General features: G+C 38.2%; 2 protein-coding genes across 4 annotated transcripts in view; one reads left to right on the top strand and one right to left on the bottom strand.

Annotated features, from left to right (window-relative positions):
- Positions 1–15,345: 15,345 nt before the first annotated feature.
- On the bottom strand, positions 15,346–21,386 carry PHOSPHO2 (phosphatase, orphan 2). 3 transcript variants are annotated; one of them, XM_044242293.1, is made up of 4 exons: positions 21,138–21,386; positions 20,599–20,632; positions 18,713–18,887; positions 15,346–16,107 (listed from the first exon to the last, which is right to left on the bottom strand). In XM_044242293.1, exon 4 carries the CDS (start codon positions 16,079–16,081, stop codon positions 15,356–15,358), a length of 726 nt encoding a protein of 241 aa, XP_044098228.1. In that variant the 5' UTR covers positions 16,082–16,107; positions 18,713–18,887; positions 20,599–20,632; positions 21,138–21,386; the 3' UTR covers positions 15,346–15,355. The 3 variants fall into 3 exon arrangements, with proteins under 3 accessions (XP_044098228.1, XP_044098227.1, XP_044098229.1); XM_044242292.1 differs by lacking the exon at positions 18,713–18,887; XM_044242294.1 differs by lacking the exon at positions 18,713–18,887 and having other exon boundaries at positions 21,254–21,386.
- An 80-nt stretch (positions 21,387–21,466) lies between these two features.
- Positions 21,467–22,970, top strand: part of CFAP210 (cilia and flagella associated protein 210) — a 36,299-nt gene continuing 34,795 nt past the window's right edge. The window contains exon 1 of the mRNA XM_044242291.1: positions 21,467–21,615. Coding sequence (XP_044098226.1) covers positions 21,567–21,615 — 49 coding nt within the window. The 5' untranslated portion in view covers positions 21,467–21,566. The remainder of the gene's footprint in view (positions 21,616–22,970) is intronic.

The raw sequence follows: 22,970 nt of genomic DNA, 5'->3' as shown, positions 1-22,970 counted from the left end.
TGATTATAGACAGCTTGTCCTTCGTGACTGATAATGATGTTATTGTTGGGGCTGTCATCCAAGGCTGTGATTGTGACTGATTAAAGATGGGGCATTCTTTCCATGTTTGTCACTGAAGTGTCACAGATGGCTGTTTGTGGCTATGGTGCCAAGTCTGATGTAAAGAAAATATTATAGACTCTACCTAACTAAGAGCAGGGGCTTCTAGAATCAAGATGGCATGTAATAAGTTATTACTAAATAATAGAATTCACTATAGTGTCATTGGCACAGTTTTTGTTTGTTTGTTTGTTTGTTTGTTTTCAGATTGCTGGATAGATCAATTAACACTTTTGTTTCTGGGGCACCTGGATGGCTCAGTCCGTTAAGCAGCTGCCTTCAACTCAGGTCATGGTCTCAGGGTCCTGGCATTGGGTGCCCTGCTCAGTGGGGAGTCTGCTTCTCCCTCCACCTGCCCCCCCACTGTTTGTGCCCTCTCTTTTTCTCTCAAATAAATAAATAAAATCTTAAAAAAAAAAAAAAAAGAAACAAAACCTTTTGCTTCCATTGCCTGATGTTGTTCCCTGGTTGTGAATTATTACTTAAAAGTGTATATGTTACACATCAATTATATCTCAACTTTTTAAAAGGAAAAAAAAAAGTGTCTATGAATATATATTAGACTGCCTCAACTTGCCAAGGGAAGAGCAGGGCCTGTAGGGGGCTGCCAGAGCAGTTCCTCTTTACCACATGCTTTGTCAAAGAGATCACTGCAAATGCTAATAGATTTGATGCACTCGGAAACATATAATTAGCATTCATAAGTTAAATAAAGTAATGACACTGTTCAAGAAAACAAATGTGCCATCTGTGAATTCAAGTCTTGAGGAAATAAAGAGCCACCGTGGAGATGAGCTATAAATGACTCTTGGCTGATATTGAGCTTGGCATGGAGTTAGATGCCTTTTGACATCACGCTTCGCTTTTCAAAAGACTCTTAGTTTCTAAAAATAACTATTTTATTTACTGTTTTAACTGTATTAGTACATCTTTCCACTAAGTATTGCTGTGTCATCAACTGTTTGATATGTTGATGGTGATGTCATTAGCAATGTGTGTAAATGACAGATATATATAGGAACTTTTGTATATTTCATTTACATACTGGATTAAATAAGTTGCTGCTAAGTATAAAATAGTAAGGATATTTATAAGGCCACCACATACAGCTGTGTAAGTTGTGCACTGCCCAATTCCAGCTCGTTCCCCTCAAGTAGAGTACAATATGAACACTGACCTTAGGAGTTGTATTTAGTACACAACTAGCACAGACGTATTATAGCCACTTTGGAGCTGATAACATCTGGCAAAGCTTGTTTGGTACGCTTTTTAGAAAATAAGAAAGTTAGCAGTCTAATGACTGGGTAACAAATACTTTTGAAAGTAAGAAGTTTTAAAATTCCTTATTTTTAGCAAGAATAAAAGAATATTTTTGACAAATAACTTGGAAAGAATCCACAAAATGAGTGGTACTGCTATAATAAAATTCCTCTCATTCCCATCAACTTGTCTATGTGAACACATTTTTTCATGGATTTTATCAACAGAAATGAAAAACAGGAATATCATTGACCTAAACTCTGTCTCATTCCAACAGTAAGCAATACTTAGCCTAAAACGTATGGCTTAAGTGAAAAGAAAATAGCCCAATTCATCTGACTGAAATAAAATTTTTACTTTTTTTTTTTTTTAAAGATTTTATTTATTTATTTGACAGAGAGAGATTACAAGTAGGCAGAGAGGCAGGCAGAGAGAGAGAGGAGGAAGCAGGCTCCCTGCTGAGCAGAGAGCCCGATGCGGGACTCGATCCCAGGACCCTGAGATCATGACCTGAGCCGAAGGCAGCGGCTTAACCCACTGAGCCACCCAGGCGCCCCTAAAATTTTTACTTTTAATTTAGACATATTTATGTTGTTTGATCAATTATAGTAATTGTAATGTTAATTAGCCCAGAATTCTTTTTACTACTTAAGAATCAAAGACATCAAATAGTTTAAATTTTAATTTATGTACATTTTTGTAGCAAATTTATAGAGGTGATTAACAAAACGTATAAACATATACAGACAATCCTTTCTTTGAATGGTTCCAACACGTACGAATTTCAGTTACTGTGGTTTAGTTAACACCAATCCCCTAAACTGGGTTCGAATTTCAATTACTATGGTATATTAACTGTAATTGTACAAAATACAAATTTCACCCCTAGCTCTTCAATCCATGAATCACAACATAAATAAAGATGAACGTCGTGGTCAGTGACTAAACATATTTCTTCTCTCAAAATCATTGGTGATTGGTCACTGCATGTGTGATTCAGTTCACATGTGGACAGCAGAGCTTGGAGTTGTCTTATCTCCTCGTCTGCCTGTGAGAAATGTATGTAATATTTTACAAAAATAGATCATTGAAAGGGGACATTGGCCAACAAAAATGAAAGCACAGCAAAGAATTGAGGGAGCATGCCACAAGTGAAATTTGAGTCGAATATAATGAAATTCTAGAAGAAACAACTGACCGTGGGAATGTTGACAGTGCCACCACTCGAGAGAGTCGGGCCATGCAGTCGGTGGAAATTGCCGCAGGCCAACTTAGTGACTTCAGTGAGGAAACAGGCTGTTGACAAAAAAGAATGAAGATGTCCCAGAAGAAGTGACGTTAGCAAAAAATTTCATATTAAAAGAACTCGTGGAGATTCTTCACAACATTGAAAATGCAAAGGATAAAATGTTGCAAGCAGATCCAAACTTAGAAAAAAGTATGACAACTCACTAGGGCATAGATTCTGGTCTCTCTGTATTGTTAAGCAGTATGTAAGCAGTATGACAAAATGAAGGCAAGAACTGTTCAAACTACTCAGTAAAAATTTTTTACAAAGAACTACTTTCATCCTCAGTGTTTCTAACTGCAGTGTACTAAGTAAATACTGATCTTGCTATGTTTTTCCTTTTTCTTATTTTTTTTGTAACTAATAGTAAGACAGTTTTTAATGTTCCTGCAAAAAAGTGTAAAGGTCACAAAAAAAAAAGTGTAAAGGTCACAAGACAATTAAAATATTTCCCACTAATTATTAACATTACTTTTTGTACAGTGATCTTGTGTGGTCATTTTTATGCTCCTGCACTACTGTGTAAAATGAGGACTGCCTGTATTTTCAGGCAGACAACATTTTCCGGGAGAAGTGGAACAGAAATATAGGCTCAAGAAGAAAAAAGAATGAGCTTAAAAATTTTCCACTGTTGAATAAAAGGCACAGCATAGGAAATGTAGTTGATGGTATTGCAATAGGTTGCTAGGTGACAGATGGTAGCTTTGTGGTGAGCATAGCATAATGTATAAGATTGTATAAACAATCAACAATCACTATGTTGTATGCCTGAAACAAATGTAACATTGTATGCCAATATACAATTACTATGCATATTTTTTTCAATAAAAAAGGAAAAAAATTCACACTGTTAAAGAACAATTTATTTAGGGTTTTTTAAAAAAGAATTTATTTATTTTTTAAGATTTTTATTTATTTATTTGACAGACAGAGATTACAAGTAAGGCAGAGAGGCAGGTAGAGAGAGAGGGTGGAGAAGCTGAGCAGAGAGCCCAATGCGGGGCTCTATCCCAGGATCCTGAGATCATAACCTGAGCTGAAGGCAGAGGCTTAACCCACTGAGCCACCCAGGCACCCCCATTTAGGTCTTTTTTTTTTTATGATATTAAGTAATTTCTATACACAACATGGGACTCAAATCCACAACCCCAAGATAAAGACTTGCATACTCCACTGACCAAGACAGCCAGGTACCCCCTGTTTATGTATTTTTAAATGAATGATGGCAGGTTTCAAGTTACTATAGACAGGTTTTATTAAATAGACTTAAAAGTTATTTAAACTCCTATTTAAAAAGTCATCCCTGGATTGCCACACTTGCTCAGTCAGTGGAGAGCATAACTTGATCTCGGGATTGTGGATTCGAGCCCCATGTTCAGTGTAGAGATTACTTAAAAATAAAATTTTTAGTGACGCCTGGGTGGCTCAGTGGGTTAAAGCCTCTGCCTTTGGCTCAGGTCATGATCCCAGGATGCTGGGATCAAGTTCCCCTGCTGAGCAGAGAGCCCGTTTCCCCCTCTCTCTCTGCCTGCCTCTCTGCCTACCTGTGATCTCTGTCTATCAAATAAATAAATACAATCTTTTTAAAAAAATCTTTAAAACAAAGTCCTACTTTATAATATAATATATTAGAAATCACAACCTGGGGCGTGGCGGGGGGGGTACGCCTCGGTGGCTCAGTCAGTTGAGTGTCCAAATCTTGATTTTGGTTCAGGTCATAATCTTGGGGTCATGGGATGGAGCCCTGGGTCAGTCTCCATGCTCAGTGTGGAGTTTGCTTGAGATTCTCTCCCTTTGCCCTTCCCCTTACTCATTTTCTCTCTCTCTGTAGCTTTCCAAAAATAAATAAATAAAATCTTTAAGAAAAAAGAAGCCACAGTCTTAGCAAATGTTGAAACCTATGTTGAAATGCCTTCAGTATCAGTCTGAAGACGTGGAAGTGAGTATGTAATTTTTCAGTTGTTTGGGAGCACTTGTTCAAAAAACTTAAGAAAGCCTCAAAACAGGAACTAGTCTGCTTTGCGGGGGAGGGTCACTTAGAAGATAGCAGTTTATTGAAAATATGGTTTTGGTGCCACCATTAAAGCTAAATTCCAGATAAAATTAATGGAAGACAGAGTATAATAAACTAGAAACTTTTTCAATTACAAGCGACAGAAACCCAGTTCTTATGAACAGAAAAAAAAAAAAAAAGTAAGAGTATTGGCTCAAATAAACCAAGACAAACAGATACTTTAAAATAAATCAGCGAGGGGCGCCTGGGTGGCTCAGTGGGTTAAGCCGCTGCCTTCGGCTCAGGTCGTGATCTCAGAGTCCTGGGATCGAGTCCCGCATCGGGCTCTCTGCTCAGCAGGGAGCCTGCTTCCCTCTCTCTCTCTCTCTGCCTGCCTCTCTGCCTACTTGTGATTTCTCTCTGTCAAATAAATAAATAAAATCTTTAAAAAAAATAAAAAATAAATCAGCGATTAGAGCTCTTTAATGACTCTGTGTCTCATTAAGGAAAAGCCAAATTACTTATAATGGCTTCCTGGACCCCCACACCAGCTGTGCTTTCTGCTCTCACTAGGAACAGCACTGCTTCTGTCCTCCCTAACGGCTCTTCCTTTTCCTACAACTGCTTTTTGCAGCTACTGCTTTGTGACCCACTCATGGCTCCCTGTCAGGTTTTTACTCAAGGATCAACTTCTCAGTGAGGCCTTCTCCTACGAACCCATTTAAAATTGTCTCCCTGCCCTTGCCAGCTATTTCCTATCCCTCTTACTGGATTTATTTTAACCCATAGTTCTTATTACCATCTAGAAAATCATATATATTTGCTTATTTATCAGATTATTGTATCATTTCTCCCACTAGAATGTAAGCTCCATGAAAGCACTGATTTTTGTCTGTTCATAGTTGCTATCGCTAATTCAACTCTGTATTTTTAGAACAATGTCTGCATTTAACAGGTGCTCAATAAATATTTGTTATATAAATGGAAACATGAATGTATTAACAGGAAGACTTCTGGAATTTTGTTAAAAAACATGCTCAAGGTCCATAGTTCTCTAGGAAGTGACGTAAGTGACTTAATCCACAGTAGGATGGATTAGCATATGGTCTAAAAGGTTTGACTTTTTAAAATTTTCAAATTTGGGGCGCCTGGGTGGCTCAGTGGGTTAAGCCGCTGCCTTCAGCTCAGGTCATGATCTCAGGGTCCTGAGATCGAGTCCCGCATTGGGCTCTCTGCTCAGCAGGGAGCCTGCTTCCTCCTCTCTCTCTCTGCCTGCCTCTCTGCCTACTTGTGATCTCTCTCTGTCAAATAAATAAATAAAATCTTTTAAATAAATAAATAAATAGAATTTTCAAATTTAAACCATCTGGTTTATCCCTTCATTTTTTAAAAAAGATTTTATTCATTTATTTGACAGAGAGAGAGAGAGAGACAGCGAGAGGGGGAATACAAGCAGGGGGAGTGGGAGAGGGAGAAGTAGGCTTCCTACTGAGCAGGCAGCCTGATAGGGCTCCATCCCAGGACCCTGGGATCATGACCTGAGCCGAAGACAGATGCTTAATGACTGAGCCACCCAGGTGCCCCATCCCTTCGTTTTAATTCTCTTATGGGGTCTTTGTCACTTCTCACTTACAGGAAGACTTTCCTGTGTTATCTCTTCCCTTTCCTCCCAAGTTGTACATAACCTTTCAATGTCCCGAAATACCACTTCCTGCACATCACTCCCATTAGCTTACTCCTGAGAGCTTTGCAGAAAAAATTCAAACTCCACTGGTTAGCTTTCAAACCTGTCCATAAATTGGCCAAATCCCACTTACAAAACTGATTCCATTACACCCCAGTTTAAACCCTTGACTTCATAACCTCATCACAGCCTCATGAGTATGCTGTGCTCACTCCATCTTGGTTCAAATTATTCCCTTCATCTGGAAAGCTCTATCCTTTCCATCTCTCCAAATCCTTTCCATTTTTTAAAAAGTAATCTCCATGCCCAGCATGGGGTTTGAACACATGACCCCGAGATCCAGAGCTGTATGTTCTCCTGATGCAGCCAGCCAAGTGACCTTACTTTCCATTTTTTAAGGTGTGCATCACAGTTGACCGCTTTCATAAAGCTTCTCTTATATCACAATTAATCAATTGGGCACCTGGGTGGCTCATGGGTTAAGCTGCTGCCCTCGGCTCAGGTCGTGATCTCAGGGTCCTAGGATCGAGTCCCGCATCAGGCTCTCTGCTCAGCGGGGAGCCTGCTTCCTCCTCTCTCTCTCTCTGCCTGCCTCTCTGCCTACTTGTGATCTCTCTCTGTCAATTAAATAAATAAAATCTTTTTTAAAAAATCAAATGATGGAGAGCAAAACACTGCACTATATGGTCAATCAGTCCTTTCTTGGTCTAAGTACTTTTAGCTTATGCTAATTACTAAGATGCCTCATGAAGCATACTTTGTTTTTTGTTTTTTTAAAGATTTTATTTATTTATTTGAGAGACAGAGATCAAAGTAGGCAGAGAGGCAGGCAGAGAGAGAGGAGGAAGCAGGCTCCCTGCTGAGCAGAGAGCCCAGTGCAGGGCTTGATCCCAGGACCCTGAGATCATGACCTGAGCCAAAGGCAGAGGCTTAACCCACTGAGCCACCCAGGCACCCCATGAAGCATACTTTGGTATTATGAATTACGAAAGTAAGTGTACCACCCCTTCAGTCAAATTATAACTTCTTAGAAGGGTGTCTTTCCTTGGAAGAGATAGTTCTATACTTGCAGAGATTTTTGATTTGTTTGCACACAGTAGGTGGCAAAAAAATATTTGTTGAATGATTTTTAGCCTCCAAAATTGCACAAAAGGATTTTCTAGATGTAAGTGTAAGAAGGGCTAAGTTGTTAATAGATCCATGAAAGAATGTTATTTCATACTGAACTGACGATAATAAAATATCTTTTGGACAAACTTGTGAAAAGAGTTGTGATTTTTGTATGTAACTTAATCCAGGAAATGACTAAATGGCAGGAAAAATGTGAATGAGGAGCACCTAAGTGACTAGTCAGTTAAGCATCAGACTCTTGATTTTGGCTCAGGTGATGATCTCAGTGTCATGAGATAGACCCCCGCAATGGGCTCTGTGCTCATTCGGGAGTCTGGGCTCTCTCTCTCTCTCTCTGCCTCTCCCTCTGCCCCACTGCCTAAGCTCGTGCTCTCTCTCCAAAATAAATAAATCTCTTAAAAAAATGTGAATGAGGAAGATTTCCATTTTGCAATGACTATAAAAATCTTAGGAGGTAAACAATATTTGGTTTAATTATAAATAAATATGTACTAGTTGTTTAGATACACAAATGACATTTTATTATTTAAATACATGACAAACTAATTTTTTTTACTCAGTCATGTTTTCCATAAACAATGGGACTTTCTAAGAATTTCTGTGTTAGGAAACATCTAAGTTAATATTTCGTTTCTATTTGAACAATCATACAGACATTAGTTTGTATGACATAAACAAGGATAGATATAGTTTTTGGCCTAGACTATTCCATGAGCCCTTATAGAGAACATCAAAAAAATCTGTGTACAACAGAACTATCATATTGTCCACCTAAGAAAGAAATCAAATAGAATACACAATATGGTAATGTATTAGTCAAGGAATTTAATCAATTACAGTTTATACATTTCTTACAGTTAGTCTCATCTGAAGATGTGTTGTTCGGTTATTACATCATTCTCATCTTCTGTAAAAGAGCATATCTGATTATAGGGGTGGGTAAGTGGCTATAAACATTAATCCCACTCACACTATTAACAGAGCTACTCTACCCCATTTGGTCCCTGCCTGCAGTTGTCTTACTGACACATCAGTTATCCCTTGAAGGAGCTTATGAGACTGTAAAAAAAAAAAGTCTTTTCTAACTCTCTTTCAGGGCTAGTATAAACCAGGAGCTAAAAAAGTAAAATGCTATGAAAGCAAATCAATACGTGGGCATATCAGGGGCGCCTGGGTGGCTCAGTCAGTTAAACATCTGAAATTGGTTTCTGCTCAGGTCACGATCTCGGGGTCCTGGGATGGAGCCCTATCCACATCAGGCTCTGCTCACCAGGGAGTCTGTTACTCCCTCTCCCTCTGTCCCTCCCCCCATTCATGCTCTCTCTCTGTGTATCTCTGTCTCAAATAAAGTTTCTAAAAAAAAAAAAAGGCAAAAGAAAAAAAAAGATGGCTAGATAGAAGGATGTATAGATATGTGAAAAAACAAGCAGAGCTAAATGTTAATGGTAAAATTTAAATAATAGGTACACATGTGTTCATTATAAAATTAAAAGGTTAATAAAGGAATATTACAAAAAGCTGTGTGTCCCTGAATTTCTCAAGTTACATGAGGTGAAGTCCTTGAGAGACACTGTGGTGGTTTTAAAGTATATTCAACATTCTTTAACTTCCTCTTCAAGAGTGGAGTCTAGTTCCCGTCCATTTGAGTGTGGGCTTAATTAAGTGTTCTGTTTCAATAAATAGAATATGGCAGAACTTATGGTGTTTGGCACCTGAGACTAGGTCACAAAAGGCATTGTGGTTTCCTCTCTGCCCTATCTCTTAGATCACTCACTTGGCAGGAAACCAAGTCTTTTGGGACACTCAAGCAGTTCTTTGGAAAGGCCCAAGTGGTTGGAAATTGAAGCCTCTTGCCAAAAACTAGCAATGAATTGAGACTTCCTGATAAGCCGTGAGGAATTGCAGCCTTCTGCCAGAAGCCATGTGAGGAAGCCACCTTGCAAGCAAAGCCTCCAGCCTTAATGGGACTTTCATGGCTACAAGCCTAGCTGACATTTTTTTTTTTAAGATTTTATTTATTTATCCCAAAGAGAGGGACAGCGAGAAAGGGAACACAAGCAGGGGCAGTGGGAGAGGGAGAAGCAGGCTTCCTGCTGAGCAGGGAGCCCAATGCGATCTTGATCCTAGGACTGTGGGATCATGACCCAAGTGGAAGGAAGACGATTAATGACTGAGCCACGCGGGCACCCACCTAGTTGACATCTTGACCCGTTAAAGATCCTGAACAACCCAGTAAAGTGCTCCTGAATTCCTCATCTACAGAAACTGTGAGATACCGCTTAGCTTTAAGCTGTTAAATTCCGAGGTAATTTGCTATGCAGCAATAGATAAATAGACCCAACATACGACCAATCTATTGTCCTATGTCTATTGAGGAAATTGAATTAGTAGGTAAAATTCTGCCAACAAAGAAAACTCCAGGCCTGGATGGCTTCACTGTTGAATTGTATCAACATTTAAGAAAGAAAGAATGCCAGTTATTAAATTAATTTTTTTCTTTTCAATGTCGTTTTTTCCTCTGACTGCTTTTTTCCATCTTTGGTTATCAGTGGTTTAAGGGTGATGTGATTCTATGTGTTTTTTTTCCTTTTTATTTATCCTGTTTGGGGTTTGTAAAGACTCTTGAATTTATTTTGCTGTTGTACATCAATGTTGTAAAGTTCTCTGTTATTATCTTTTAAAACACTGCATGTTTAATTTTTTTCCTCCTCTCCTATGTTTCCATGTTAGACCTTACATAACTTCCATGTTTCTTTTCTTCTGTATTTTCACTATTTTGTCTCTCTCCACATCATTCTGGTTGTTTCCTTCTAACTTGTGCTCATTCTCTAACTCTTCAGCTGGGCCTGTTCTGCCATCAAATCCATCCACCAAGATTCTAATTTCGGTCATGGTAATTTTCAGTTCTAGTATTTCCATATTGTTTATGTAATTTTCAGTTTTTTTGCCAAAATTCTCATAAGTTTCATTTGTGTCTGAAAATGCTAATATCTATTTAAATGGAGCTTCTGCTTCTTTTGGTATTCATTCATGTCTTTTGGTGTGGCTACTTTTTATTGTATGCTCCAAAAGGTACTTGCAAAACTATTTATAGAATTTATTTTGAGGCCTACTGCATTAATTTTTCTACTGCTGCATAACAGTATTACCACAAATTTAGCATCATAAAACAACAGACATTTCTTATCTCATAGGTTCCGGGGATCATGAGTCCAAACACACCTCCACTGAATCTTCTGTTTCAGGGTCTCACAAATCCAAACCAAGGTGTCAGGCTGAGCTATCTCAGCCGAGGTCCCACTAGGAAGGGATCCACTTGCAAGCTCACATAGTTGTAGCATGCAGTTCCCTAAGGGCTACTGCACCAGGGACCTACTCTTTGCTGTTGGCTAGAGGCCACCCTCAATTGCTTGCCATGTGGCCCTCTAAAGTCCTGTTCACAACAGAGCAGCTTGCTTCTTTGAAATCGAGAGACAGAAAATAATAATAATAATAACAACAATAATAATAATAGGGGTGCTTGCGTGGCTCAGTTGGTTAAGCCTTGGACTCTTGGTTTTGGCTCAGGTCAGGATCTCAGGGTTGTGAGACTGAGCCTCACCTCGGGCTGCATAGCTCAGCAGGGAGTCTGTCTGGGATTCTCTGTGCTCCTCCCTCCTGCTCACATGCACGTACTCTCCCTAATAAATAAATCTGAAAGAACAAAATAAAATAAAGGGAGAGAATTCATTAACAAGATAATTATAATCTGATATAATGTAATCATGTCACATTATCACATACATCCCATCATCTTTGTGGTATTCCATTGATTAGAAGCAAATCGTAAGTCACACACACACACACACACAATACCAGGATAGAGGGATCATGGGGGGCCACCTTAGAGTCTGTCCACCACACTTGGATATTAATTTCCTCTTGAGGGAATTTAGATTTGCTTCTGCCAAGCACCTGGGAGGTCTAAATATCCTAGGTAATCTCATTTCCTTACTCAGTTACCTAAATGTGTTTCAACATAATCTAGTTTATTAATTCACAGAAAAACAAAGATTCAAATGAAGAATTACATTTTTAGCCTAGAAAAAACAGATGGTACAAATTTTTCCCATTAAATTATGTTGAAAATCTGCTTTTGGAGCTTCTCATAATGAAAAGAAAATTATATTGTTACATAATGGAAATTTATGCCTAAAACACGAGAGTCTAGAAGTTAGCATAGAATTATAAAATTTTCAAGGTAGTTGGTGTTTTGCTAATACCCTCATGTGAAACAGTCTCTTAAATGTTGAGTATTCCTACTATTATATATTTTATCGCTCAAATACGCATCGCTCATCTTGAGAAAGAAGAACAAAGCTGAAGTATCACAATCCCAGATTTCAGTATATGTTACAAAGCTGTAATAATACAAAAATAGACACACAGATCAGTGGAACAGAATAGAGTCCAGAAATAAACCTAAATTATGTGCCCAATTTATCTACAATAAAAGAGGCAAAAATATACAATGAGGAAAAGACAGTCTCTTTCATAAATGGTGCAGAAAAGGGTGCCTGGGTGGCTCAGTCAGTTAAGTGTCCGATTCTTGATTTTGGCTTAAGTCATGATCCAGGATTGTAAGATCCAGCCCCGCATTCGGCTCTGCACCAGGTATGAAGGCTGCTTGGCATTCTCCTATTCCTCTGCCCCTCCCTACTCTCTCTTTCTTTTAGGAAACAAAATAAAACAATACAAATATATATTTAAAAAAAAGAAAAAATGTCTCATATTTAAAAGTAATAATAATAATAATAATGGTGCTGGGAAAACTCGAAAACTACATGCAAAAGAATAAAACCAGACTCTTTCTTACACCATACACAAGCATAAATTCAAAGTGACTAAAGATCTAAATGTGAGACTTGAAACCATAAAACTCCTAGAAGAAAATATAGGCAGTAATCTCTTTGACATTGGCCTCAGCAATACTTTTCCAGATATATTTCCTGTAGGCAAAGGAAACAAAACCAAAAATAAACTACTAGTTCTACACCAAAATAAAAAGCTTTTGCACAGCAAAAGGAAATATCAATAGAACAAAAAAGCAAACTACTGAATGGGAGAAGATATTTGTAAATGATATATCCAATAAGGGGTTAATATCCAACAAGTATAAAGAACTTACACAATTCAACACCAAAGAAATGATCCAATTTTTAAAATGGGCAAAAAATATGAGCAGAGAACCATTTCTCCAAAGAAGACATATAGATGGCTAAGAGACACATGAAAAGCTGCTGAACATCACTCATCATCAGGGAAATGCAAATCAAAACTACAGTGAGATAATACCTTACACCTATCAGAATGGCTAGTAACACAAAGACAAGAAATGGTTAAGTGTTGACAAGGATGTGGGAAAAAAGGAAACTTCAGGCACTGCCAGTGGGAATGTAAGTTGATGCAGCCACCATGGAAAACAGTATGGAGGTTTGTTTTTTTTTTTTTTTAAGATTTTTATTTATTTATTTGACAGACAGAAATCACAAGTAGACAGAGAGGAAGGCAGAGAGAGAGAGGAGGAAGCAGGCTCTCCGTGGAGCAGAAAGCCCGATGCGGGGCTTGATCCCAGGACCCTGGGATCATGACCTGAGCCAAAGGCAGAGGCTTTAACTGAGCCACCCAGGTGCCCTGAGGTTTATTTATTTATCTTTTTTTTAATGGGGCACCTCAGTCATTAAGCAACTGCCTTTGGCTCAGGTCATGATCCCAGGGTCCTAGGATAGAGGCCCACATCAGGCTCCCTGCTGGGTGGGAAGCCTGCTTCTCCCGCTCCTGCTGCCCCTGCTTGTATTCCCTCTCTCTCTGTGTCTCTGTCAAATAAATAAATAATATCTTTTTTAAAAAAATCGTTAAAAAAGTGTAAATACTATATGATCCAGTAATTCCACTAGGGGTATTTACTGAAAGAATACAAAAACACGAATTCAAAAAGATATATGCAACCCTGGGGCATCTGGGTGGCTCAGTGGGTTAAAGCCTCTGCCTTCAGCTCAGGTCATGATCCCAGGGTCCTGGGATCGAGCCCCACATCTGACTCTCTGCTCAGAGGGGCGCCTGCTTCTCCCTTCCTCTCTCTGTCTGCCTCTCTGCTTACTTGTGATCTCTGTCAAATAAATAAATAAAATCTTTAAAAAGATATATGCAACCCTATGTTTATTGCAGCATTATGTATAATAGCCCAGACATGGAAGAAATCTGTGTCTATCATAGTAAAGATGTGATGTACACACACACACACACACACACACACACACACAGGAATATTACTCAGCCACAAAAAGGATGGGAGTTTGCCATTTGCAACAACTTGGATGGGCCTAGAGGACATTATGCTAAGTGAAATAAGTCAGGGAAAGAGATATACCATACGATTTCACTTGTATGTGTAGTTTGAAAAATAAAACAAGCAGAAACAGACCCATAAATATAGAGAATAAACCCACAGTTGCCAGACATGTGCAGAGTGGAGGGAAGGGAAAAGTGAGGAAGAAGAGTAGGAGATATAGGCTCCCCGTCATGGAATGAGTGAGTCACAGGATGAGAGATACAGAATAGGGCATATAGTCACCGGTATTGTTACAGCCTTCCACAGTGACAGATGAGGGAGTCACACCTGAGGTGAACATAGCATGATGCATAAACATGTAAAATATAAACTTATCCAAACACCATGCTGTACACCTGTACAAACAACATGCTGTAACATGGTATCAACTAAACTTAATTAAAGAATAAAAAGAAAGAAAAACCACAATAAAAAATGGGGCATGTGTGTGGCTCCATCGGTTAAGAATTTGATTCTTGATCTCAGCTCAGGTCTCAATATCAGGGTTGGGAGTTCAAGCCCCATGTTGGGCTCCATGAAGTGTACTTAAAAAAATAAAAGACTTCGTTCCTAAATAGAAATTAACATACTGATGAAACCAGCATACTGGAATTATAGCCTGTGGTGCTGATATAAATTTAAAACATTTGAAGAACATTAATTTACTTCATTAAAAAAAAAGAAAATCTGAAATTTGTATAAACTTGTGCAATAGATATTGCATCTGTATCTTAAAAGCTGATTTGGGGGACACCTGGCTGGCTCGGTTGAGCAGCTGACTCTTGGTTTTGGCTGAGGGCATGATCTCAAGGTCCTGGGATCACCTGTGTCAGGCTCCACACTCAGCAGAATCTGCTTGTGGATTTTCTCTCTGACCCTCCCCCTGTTCATGCTCTCTCTCTCAAATAAATAAAATATCGACTTGGGAGTAGGACATTATATACATTTGGGAACCTTGTATTGTTACTTGAATAAAGTAACAGGCTTATTCTTAAGATCTGTAACTACGAGACATGCTTTTGAAGTAAGCATCTAAGAAAGTAAAATATATGACCACTCTATCCGGGAATAAATTTTAAAATATTATCTACCTATCAACCACCTTTGGCAGACACTAATTGCACCTACCTTAATCCTGTACTCTTTTCTTCCCCCAATTTTTCCCAGGCATATGGTCATCTGGAATAAAAGCTGTATTTTCATCCTTCCTCGCAGTCAGGTGGGGGGACCGTGACTAAGTCTTGGCCAAGAAAATTAAGTGAGGGTGCAACCTTCTCACTCAACTGCCCTCTGCTTTGCTGGTTAGTGTTGACGTGAGGGAAAGACTTTGAACAGCAATCTTGGAATGTGAGAGAGAAGCCAAATGCTGAGGTTGCTAGAGCACCACAGCAGCCTTGTGATACTTACCTCTGAAACCCTGTTAAGTGAGGGGAAAAAAGCCTTTCTTTTTTTAAAGCCACTTGTATTTGGGGTTTTAGTTTCATGCTGCCGTAGTAACCTTAACCAATACACACTGCAGCTGTTGGCATATTACTCCTTTATTAGAAATTGTAAATGAGAAATTATTTCGACACCTGAAGACCAAACTATAACAGATGATTCCATAGGTTCAAGATTTTGAGACATTCTAGAAAGAGTTTTCTGTAAAGTATATCCTTTCCGTGGCATGGCAACATCATTCTTCTTTAAAAAAGTTACTGGACAGACATCGTTTCCACCATCACCTATATAAACAATTCGTGTATAATTCACTCCCTGTTGTAACTGTTTATCTACAAATTCTACCAAAACTACATTTTTGCAAAGATTTTTGGGGCACCTGTTGCAAGAATGGGCATGGTAACTTTCCACGGTGAGATGACCATTGCTATCAAAAGCTGCTGGATTTGTAAACACTTTATCAAACACATCATGAAAACTAGTAGCTTCTAAAACCCAATCTATGAAGACTGAATTTGAATCTGAAATAATGATGCAGTCAAATTTATCCTTGTTCTTTCTTATAAAGTTCAAAAGCTCCACCATCCCTAGAGTGAAAGGCATTGATGTCACTGCTCTTTTCATTTCATCTTCTCTTACACCTTCATCTCCCAAATACTTAAAGACTCTGCCCATAAATTCTGTCCAAAATCCTTTTTCATAAGAATCTTGTAGTTCAATAGGAAGCTTTTTCTCTGGAGCACACTGTACAATCCAGGTGTCACTATTATCATCTATGATTGTATTGTCGAAGTCAAAAACGAGCAAAATTTTCATGGTTCCAAAAGCAAATGTGGGTTACCCTGAAAAACAAGAAATATTGTTTCCTAAACATACTGTTTTACATGTCTAGCTATTACAGTTATTTAACAAACATTACTGAGTGTTAATCTGCTAAAACAAAGGGTTAATATAAAAAAACTCAAATGATTAAGCATTTAAGGCTACCACTTAAGCATTTTTTTCTTAAGAAGCAAAGTTCATATTTGAGTACTTCAAGTAAATGGAAACAAAATATCTAAAAGGATATTCACAGTATTATTGTGTTCTGGAGGGTATGATTCTTTGACACTCAGAATTAAACTACAAAGTAAGCTAATGACAGGAGTAATGAAATAATTCTTACAGCCTAATTTAGAAAAATTATAAAAAAGACAGAGAAAAGTAGGCTAATCACTCTTATTGTCTTTAAATTATCAATCATAAATTTATTAGTTTAAAATATTTATAATAATCCAAATATTAAATAATAACTCACATATAATATAAATCCTCTGTATACTATCCTAAATTCTGACCAAATTTTAACACCATGACATCTTGCAAAATTTGAACAACTTTCCTAAAAAAGGCATTTAGCTTAAAATCATTAATGCCAGTGTTATAACTAAATGGTTGCTTGATGTTGTACTTGAAATCCTAAACAAATTAAAGCTGGGAGTCAATTCCATTCTTCTAAACTAGAAGTAACTTTTGTTAACAATTTTCACATTTATTTGTATTTTCCTTAGACAGTTTAGCTCTGGAGTACCAAATAATCTGGGAATGTGTGAAAAATCTCATTGTTTATGATATGACGATTACTTAATTCTTAGTTTTCATTAAATGATAATGAAGGTCATTAATTATAAATCTTGAGAAAAGGAAAAACTAAACTGGCCAACAGATAGTATGGATAAAAATTATGTAAAAAAAGACAGTTATAAAGAATACCCATGAGAAGCTACAATTACTGCATATGAACAACAAAAAAATCTTTTTTTAAAGAGTAACTAATATTTTTTTTTTTTAAAGATTTTATTTATTTATTTGACAGAGAGAAATCACAAGTAGATGGAGAGGCAGGCAGAGAGAGAGGAGGAAGCAGGCTCCCTGCTGAGCAGAGAGCCCGATGCGGGACTCAATCCCAGGACTCTGAGATCATGACCTGAGCCGAAGGCAGTGGCTTAACCCACTGAGCCACCCAGGCACCCCAAGAGTAACTAATACTTTTAAAGATATCACAATACACTAGGCTAAGAACTTTACAATCTCATCACCTACTTAATTTCATAACCCTATTAAGTAGAAATTATTATCCTCATCTTAAAGATATATAAACTAAAGATTAAATATTTGTTAAGTTGATTAAATTTTAGTTAAGTTGAAGAGCTGAAATTTGGACTCAGGTCCACCTGACTCCAAAATTCATGCTTAAAGTACAGTACTCTAGTGGCTAAGAAACAGAATATTTAAAGATTATTAATTAGTTTATTTTTTAAGTTTATTTTTTTGTAATCTCTACATCCAACATGGGGCTGAAACTTACAACCCCAAGATCAAGAGTCACATGGTCCTCCAAATGATGGAACCAGGTGCCCCACTTATTAATCAGCTTAAAAATAAATATTAGGTGGTCATTTTGACAAAAAGATGTTTAATACATGAAAACATTCATTAGTCCCAAAGTACACACTAATCATAATACCACATCTGTGACTTACTTATAACCATTCTGAAGTTTTAACAAGAAATCCTAAAAAGAAAAATGAAGAACCTCACCAATAAGAAAAAGAAGAGATCAATTAAAAATGGAAAACATGGCATTTAACCATATATAGTCGGTAAAACTGAGAATAGAGTTTACAGACTCTTAATATAAGAGTAAGTATTCTAGGGCACCTGGGTGGCTCAGTGGGTTAAGCCGCTGCCTTCGGCTCAGGTCATGATCTTGGGGTCCCAGGATCGAGTCCCACATCGGGCTCTCTGCTCAGCAGGGAGCCTGCTTCCTCCTCTCTCTCTCTCTCTGCCTGCCTCTCTGCCTACTTGTGATCTCTCTCTGTCAAATAAATAAATAAAATCTTTAAAAAAAAAAGAGTAAGTATTCTATGTCTCTCAATTTAGAATATCTGGAGAATAACTAACGCAGAAGGGTATCTTTTGTTGTGTGAATTTAGACAGTATGTAATACTCTGATACTCTGGATCCTTGTATCTCTAAATACCTAATCCAGGTGTCTATGGCTGATTCCTAGAGATTTAAGTGCAGAATTCACTGTCATAGAAACAATTGTAATATGTAAGAATAAGGCATACACATTAGCACTACACTCTGGGCACACTTTAAATTAAACACACTTTTCAAGCATTCTGAACTTTATACATAATTTAAAAAAATTTTTCAAATGTAATTCATTGGTTGAAAACTGTCTCAAGCCTAGATTTAATGAGCCACAAGTTATCCAAATTCCTGAACTATTAACCTCAAAATAATAAGATATATCATAAGCCTGAAGTTAACATAGTTCTGCAATGGACTATAAATTTCTATCTAAAAGTGTACTTTTCTTAATTTTAATTTTAATTTTAGATCATTTTGTTAGTTTTTTTGGTCACCACTCAACATAGACCTTTATTAAAAAATACTTACCCAACTTAGTATTTCCAAGGCAATTATTTTTACTTCAGAATAGGGTTTAAGTTAAACAGTCATGACAATCTTCAGTTTTAAACACCAGCCAGTTTCTAACCAACATTATTCCTACTCTATATGCAGAGAACAAAGTCTTCTGGTTTGGAACAAAGAAATGGAGACGTCTTAACTCCTAAAATTAATAAAAGTATTTAAGGTATTTTTTTAAATTTATGTTTTCTAATTATGTTGTTTTCTCTCACATCAGAGAGGGACATGTTGGCAATAGGAGAAACAAAATCTTGATTAAACAAAGGTCTTAATTATAAAACAGGGAATGTTATATGAATCTACATTTTTATCCATGGGATAAAATCACAAGCGTTAGGCTGATGATGCTGAGATTTCCAGATTCCATTTTCTTCTTTTACTTGTTAAATAATACACAAGTACTACATTCTGTTGTCCATAAACTTTCAAAGATTAGTGCTATATTTTTTTTAAAAAGTCTTCAAAACTCAAGGATGTGCACAAAAATTAGTGGTAAGAATGTGAATCTATTTTAATCCAATTTGTTAAAATTCCAAAAGCAGTTATTAACTATTCTCTCCAAAAGAATGAGCAGTATACATTTGGTATCTATGCAATGTTTCCTGCATTAATAATAGTCTAAGTGTTTTTTACAATACTGAAAATTTGAAACTACATAGACATCCAAGGATTGGGGACTGGTTAAATAAGATAATGTATATGATAAGCAGATAATGAATATTTATGTAGCCAATAAAAGCTAAGATGTTTAGTACAAATTAAGTCACTAAATAGTGTGTACAGCATAATCGCATTTTGGTTTTAAAAAGATGTCTGTGTTTACAGTGACAAGATCATGGGTGCTTCAATTGCAGTGCATTCTTTTTCTACACTGATTTTGTAATAATTTTTCCCCAGAATAAACTCTGTTTCAGATCGAAATGCAAATACTGGGGCGCCTGGGTGGCTCAGTGGGTTAAAGCCTCTGCCTTCAGCTCAGGTCATGATCCCAGGGTCCTGGGATCGAGCTCCCCCTCTCTGCTCAGCAGGGAGCCTGCTTCCTCCTTTCTGAGGAGGCCTGCCTCTCAGCCTACTTGTAATTTCTGCCTGTCAAATAAATTTTAAAAAAATCTTTAAAAAAAAAGAAAAGAAATGCAAATACTACCTTAATTTCACAACAAAATAAAGCACAGAGATGGAGTCAGAGAGATAACTAACTCTAGATAGACTTAGCTGTAAACATCCATGGGTTCGGTGAACCAGGTGTTGGAAGTTGAATGATACTGGACTATCATGTTAAATTGGCAAATTGTTGACACTGAATTTTATGATTCAATACTTTCTGTAACCTATTTAGTTAAAATTCCAGAGAATTTTTGTTAGGAGGTAATTCTTCATGGGTCTCTACTGGCTCTACATGCCTTACAAGCAAGACATTCACTGCTCTATGCTCCCGCCTATTGTCTCAAAAATGTATGTATAGTGAACAGTCTTGAAAGGCATGTTTATTGTTCAGTATAATAAATATGGTCCCCTAAGCTCAGGGTTCCTGTCCTGTAAGGCAACACACTCCACTTGCAGGTGACTTCTGGGCCTCTTTGCATCACCCTGTGGGACGTGGAGCAAAACTGCTCATAGTCCGTCTACTGCTAATGCTGTATGAAGGTAATCCATCTCTGCCTAGGAGTCTGTGTCTTCTACAGAACTGTGGCAGGCTAAGTTGTTAGCCTGCAAGTGGGATAAAAATCTCTGACCCTTCCCAGCTTTTGACATTTTTACAACCATGCTTTCAAAAATCAAACAAAACCATCGTTACTATATGTGCAAAAGCTAATTTCTGTCAACAAGTATTTTATTAATCCTTTCATACTTACCAGCATTATTACGGTGGAACATCTGATAGAAAACCTAAAGAAAAACAGTACAACTACGTGTTAGAACTTTAGTGATTAAAAATCTCACCTTCTTTCATTTTGAGCGACTCTAGCTTGACGCCTAATGTGTAGGTGTCCTAGCCGACTAGCTTATAATGAAATCATTTGTACTTCGATGTGTCAGAAAAGGATCTTCTGAAACCTAGCCTGCATCCACTCTCAACAGTTTTTTGCGTCCTTCGAGGTCTGACTAGTCCCACAGATACATTTAATTTTACTATACTGTATTTACCGAGCAAATTAAAATGTCTTAAAGGTCCTAACAGGAATGTTCTGGGACGATATCCAAGTTTTAACATTTCTCTTTAAAAAAAAAAAATATATATATATATATATATAGAAACCGAAGTATTTAAAAACAGATTTTCTGTCCATGACTCTCTGGGTATCTACGGAAGGGAGGCCTCTGCCCTCCACCTTCCACCCGCGGAGGTCTGCGGACCGCGCACACCGAGCCCAGGCCTCGTTCTGCCACACACCTGCAGGGTCCGCACTGAACGTAGGCGCAGGCACCTTGCTGGGGGTCATCCCCTGTGAGAAGCGCGCTGGATGAGGATGGGAGCGCCGGAGCGGGTCCCCAGAGATCCTCACTGACCTAGACCAGGTGCCAGCAGCAGCCTTTCCTCCGCGCCGCTCCCGCGGACTCTGCCCTCCGACCTCATTCCTGTGCCTGTCAGTGAGAGTAACCCAACAGGCACGCTGGGCCACGACTTCCCGCGCAGGCGCAGTCCCTGTTTCCCAGCCCAATGGCCCGTGGCAGCACGCTCGCCGGTCCGCCGTCACTTCCGGCGGCGTTGCTAAGCAACTGTGCAGTTTGGCAAACATTCGGCGGGCTGGAGTGCTACTCGCCCAGCATCGGAGTCATCTTTCCAAGTCACAAAGAGCCAAAGGCACCTACCTCGTTAGAGATGCTGGTGCGGTTTGGAAGGCGCTGTGGACGGGCGAAGGAAGATACAGGTGAGGCAAACTGGCCTATCTAGGCACAGGGATTGTTTCTGGCCTCCAGGCATTGAGTAAGGGTGGCAAATGAAAGTTTGGTTACTTTTTGAAAAGGGCTCAACCAACTCGAAAGCATCCCCACAGGGCATCATTGGGCTCTGTGTAAACGGACGGTTTTGCCTTCAGATGAATAGGTGGGTGGGAAAAGTTTACAGAAATAAAAGCGGAGAAAGGATAAGTCATAGACTCCCAGTTGACCATCTGGCCTGATCCTCAAACAGTGAAGTAGCAGCTCCAAGAGTCTGGTGTTTGCTGAATTCCCTTAAGCTTTTGTTATTCACTGAGTGAATTGGAATATCTTTTGGAAATATCAGTGACCTCATAGAGTCTTGGCTGTGCTGTGAACCTATGAGTGCTCTTAGCAAAGTCTCTAATGGCAGTGTCTCAATTTCCTCATCTCTAGAGTGAAGAAGTGTAAAAAATAATTCTACTTAGTGTAATCTAGATGATCTGTTATAAAAATCTGATTTTTGAATAGAAGTAGCCTAGGGGGGGCATCTAAAGAACTCTTTAGCAATTCCAATGATTTTATTAAGTCTGTAAATTCCCAATTAATGTTGTCATCGTGACCACTTGAACCTTGGGAATTTGGACTTTCTTCATGTCATTGCCTGAACTTCTGTAGCAATAGCGCCTCTTTATGCTAGATGTAGAGTGAAGACCAGCCATTAACTCACCAGTGGACATTAATGGGTATTTCTGCAGTGAAGGACCATGAAGTAGCAGCAGAAGGTCCTGACTGGTTGGAGAGAGAAAGTACCCATATGACATGTATTGAAAAACACAATTAGTCTCACATACTCACTGTCTCATATACAAAGTACTACAGTAAAAGTACTTTGATTTATCTGATAGATGTTAAATAATGTTTTGTGTCATTCAGTCCAAAAGTTACCATCCGAGGGTTACCTGACTGGCTCAGTCGGTAGAGCATGTGACTCTTGATCTCCAGGTCGTGAGTGTGAACGGCATGTTGGGTGTGGAGATTACAAATAAGTAAACAAAAAAAAAGGTACTATCTGAGCCTTACTACTAAATTATAATCTCCATTGAAGTAGTGATGTAGGAGAGGGGCTCAGATATGTAGACAGCTATCTGTAAAATTATTATCTAAAGATTTAGTGGGGTGATATCAGCCAGTAAAATGATTATCTAAAGATTTAGTAGGGTGACATCAGCCAGAAATCCATTTTGGAGATAACAATCTCCAAAAGTCCTCCTCTTTATTAAATGAAAAAGAACACTGACAAAAAAAAAACAACAAAAAACAAAACAAAACACCTGTCAGAACCAACATTCTTTTGAGAACTCAG

This window comes from Neovison vison, chromosome 3, assembly GCF_020171115.1.
Source record: "Neovison vison isolate M4711 chromosome 3, ASM_NN_V1, whole genome shotgun sequence".
Lineage (NCBI taxonomy): Eukaryota > Metazoa > Chordata > Mammalia > Carnivora > Mustelidae > Neogale > Neogale vison.
Note: the sequence above shows the minus strand (reverse complement) of the source record. Positions and strands in the feature narration are given on the sequence as shown.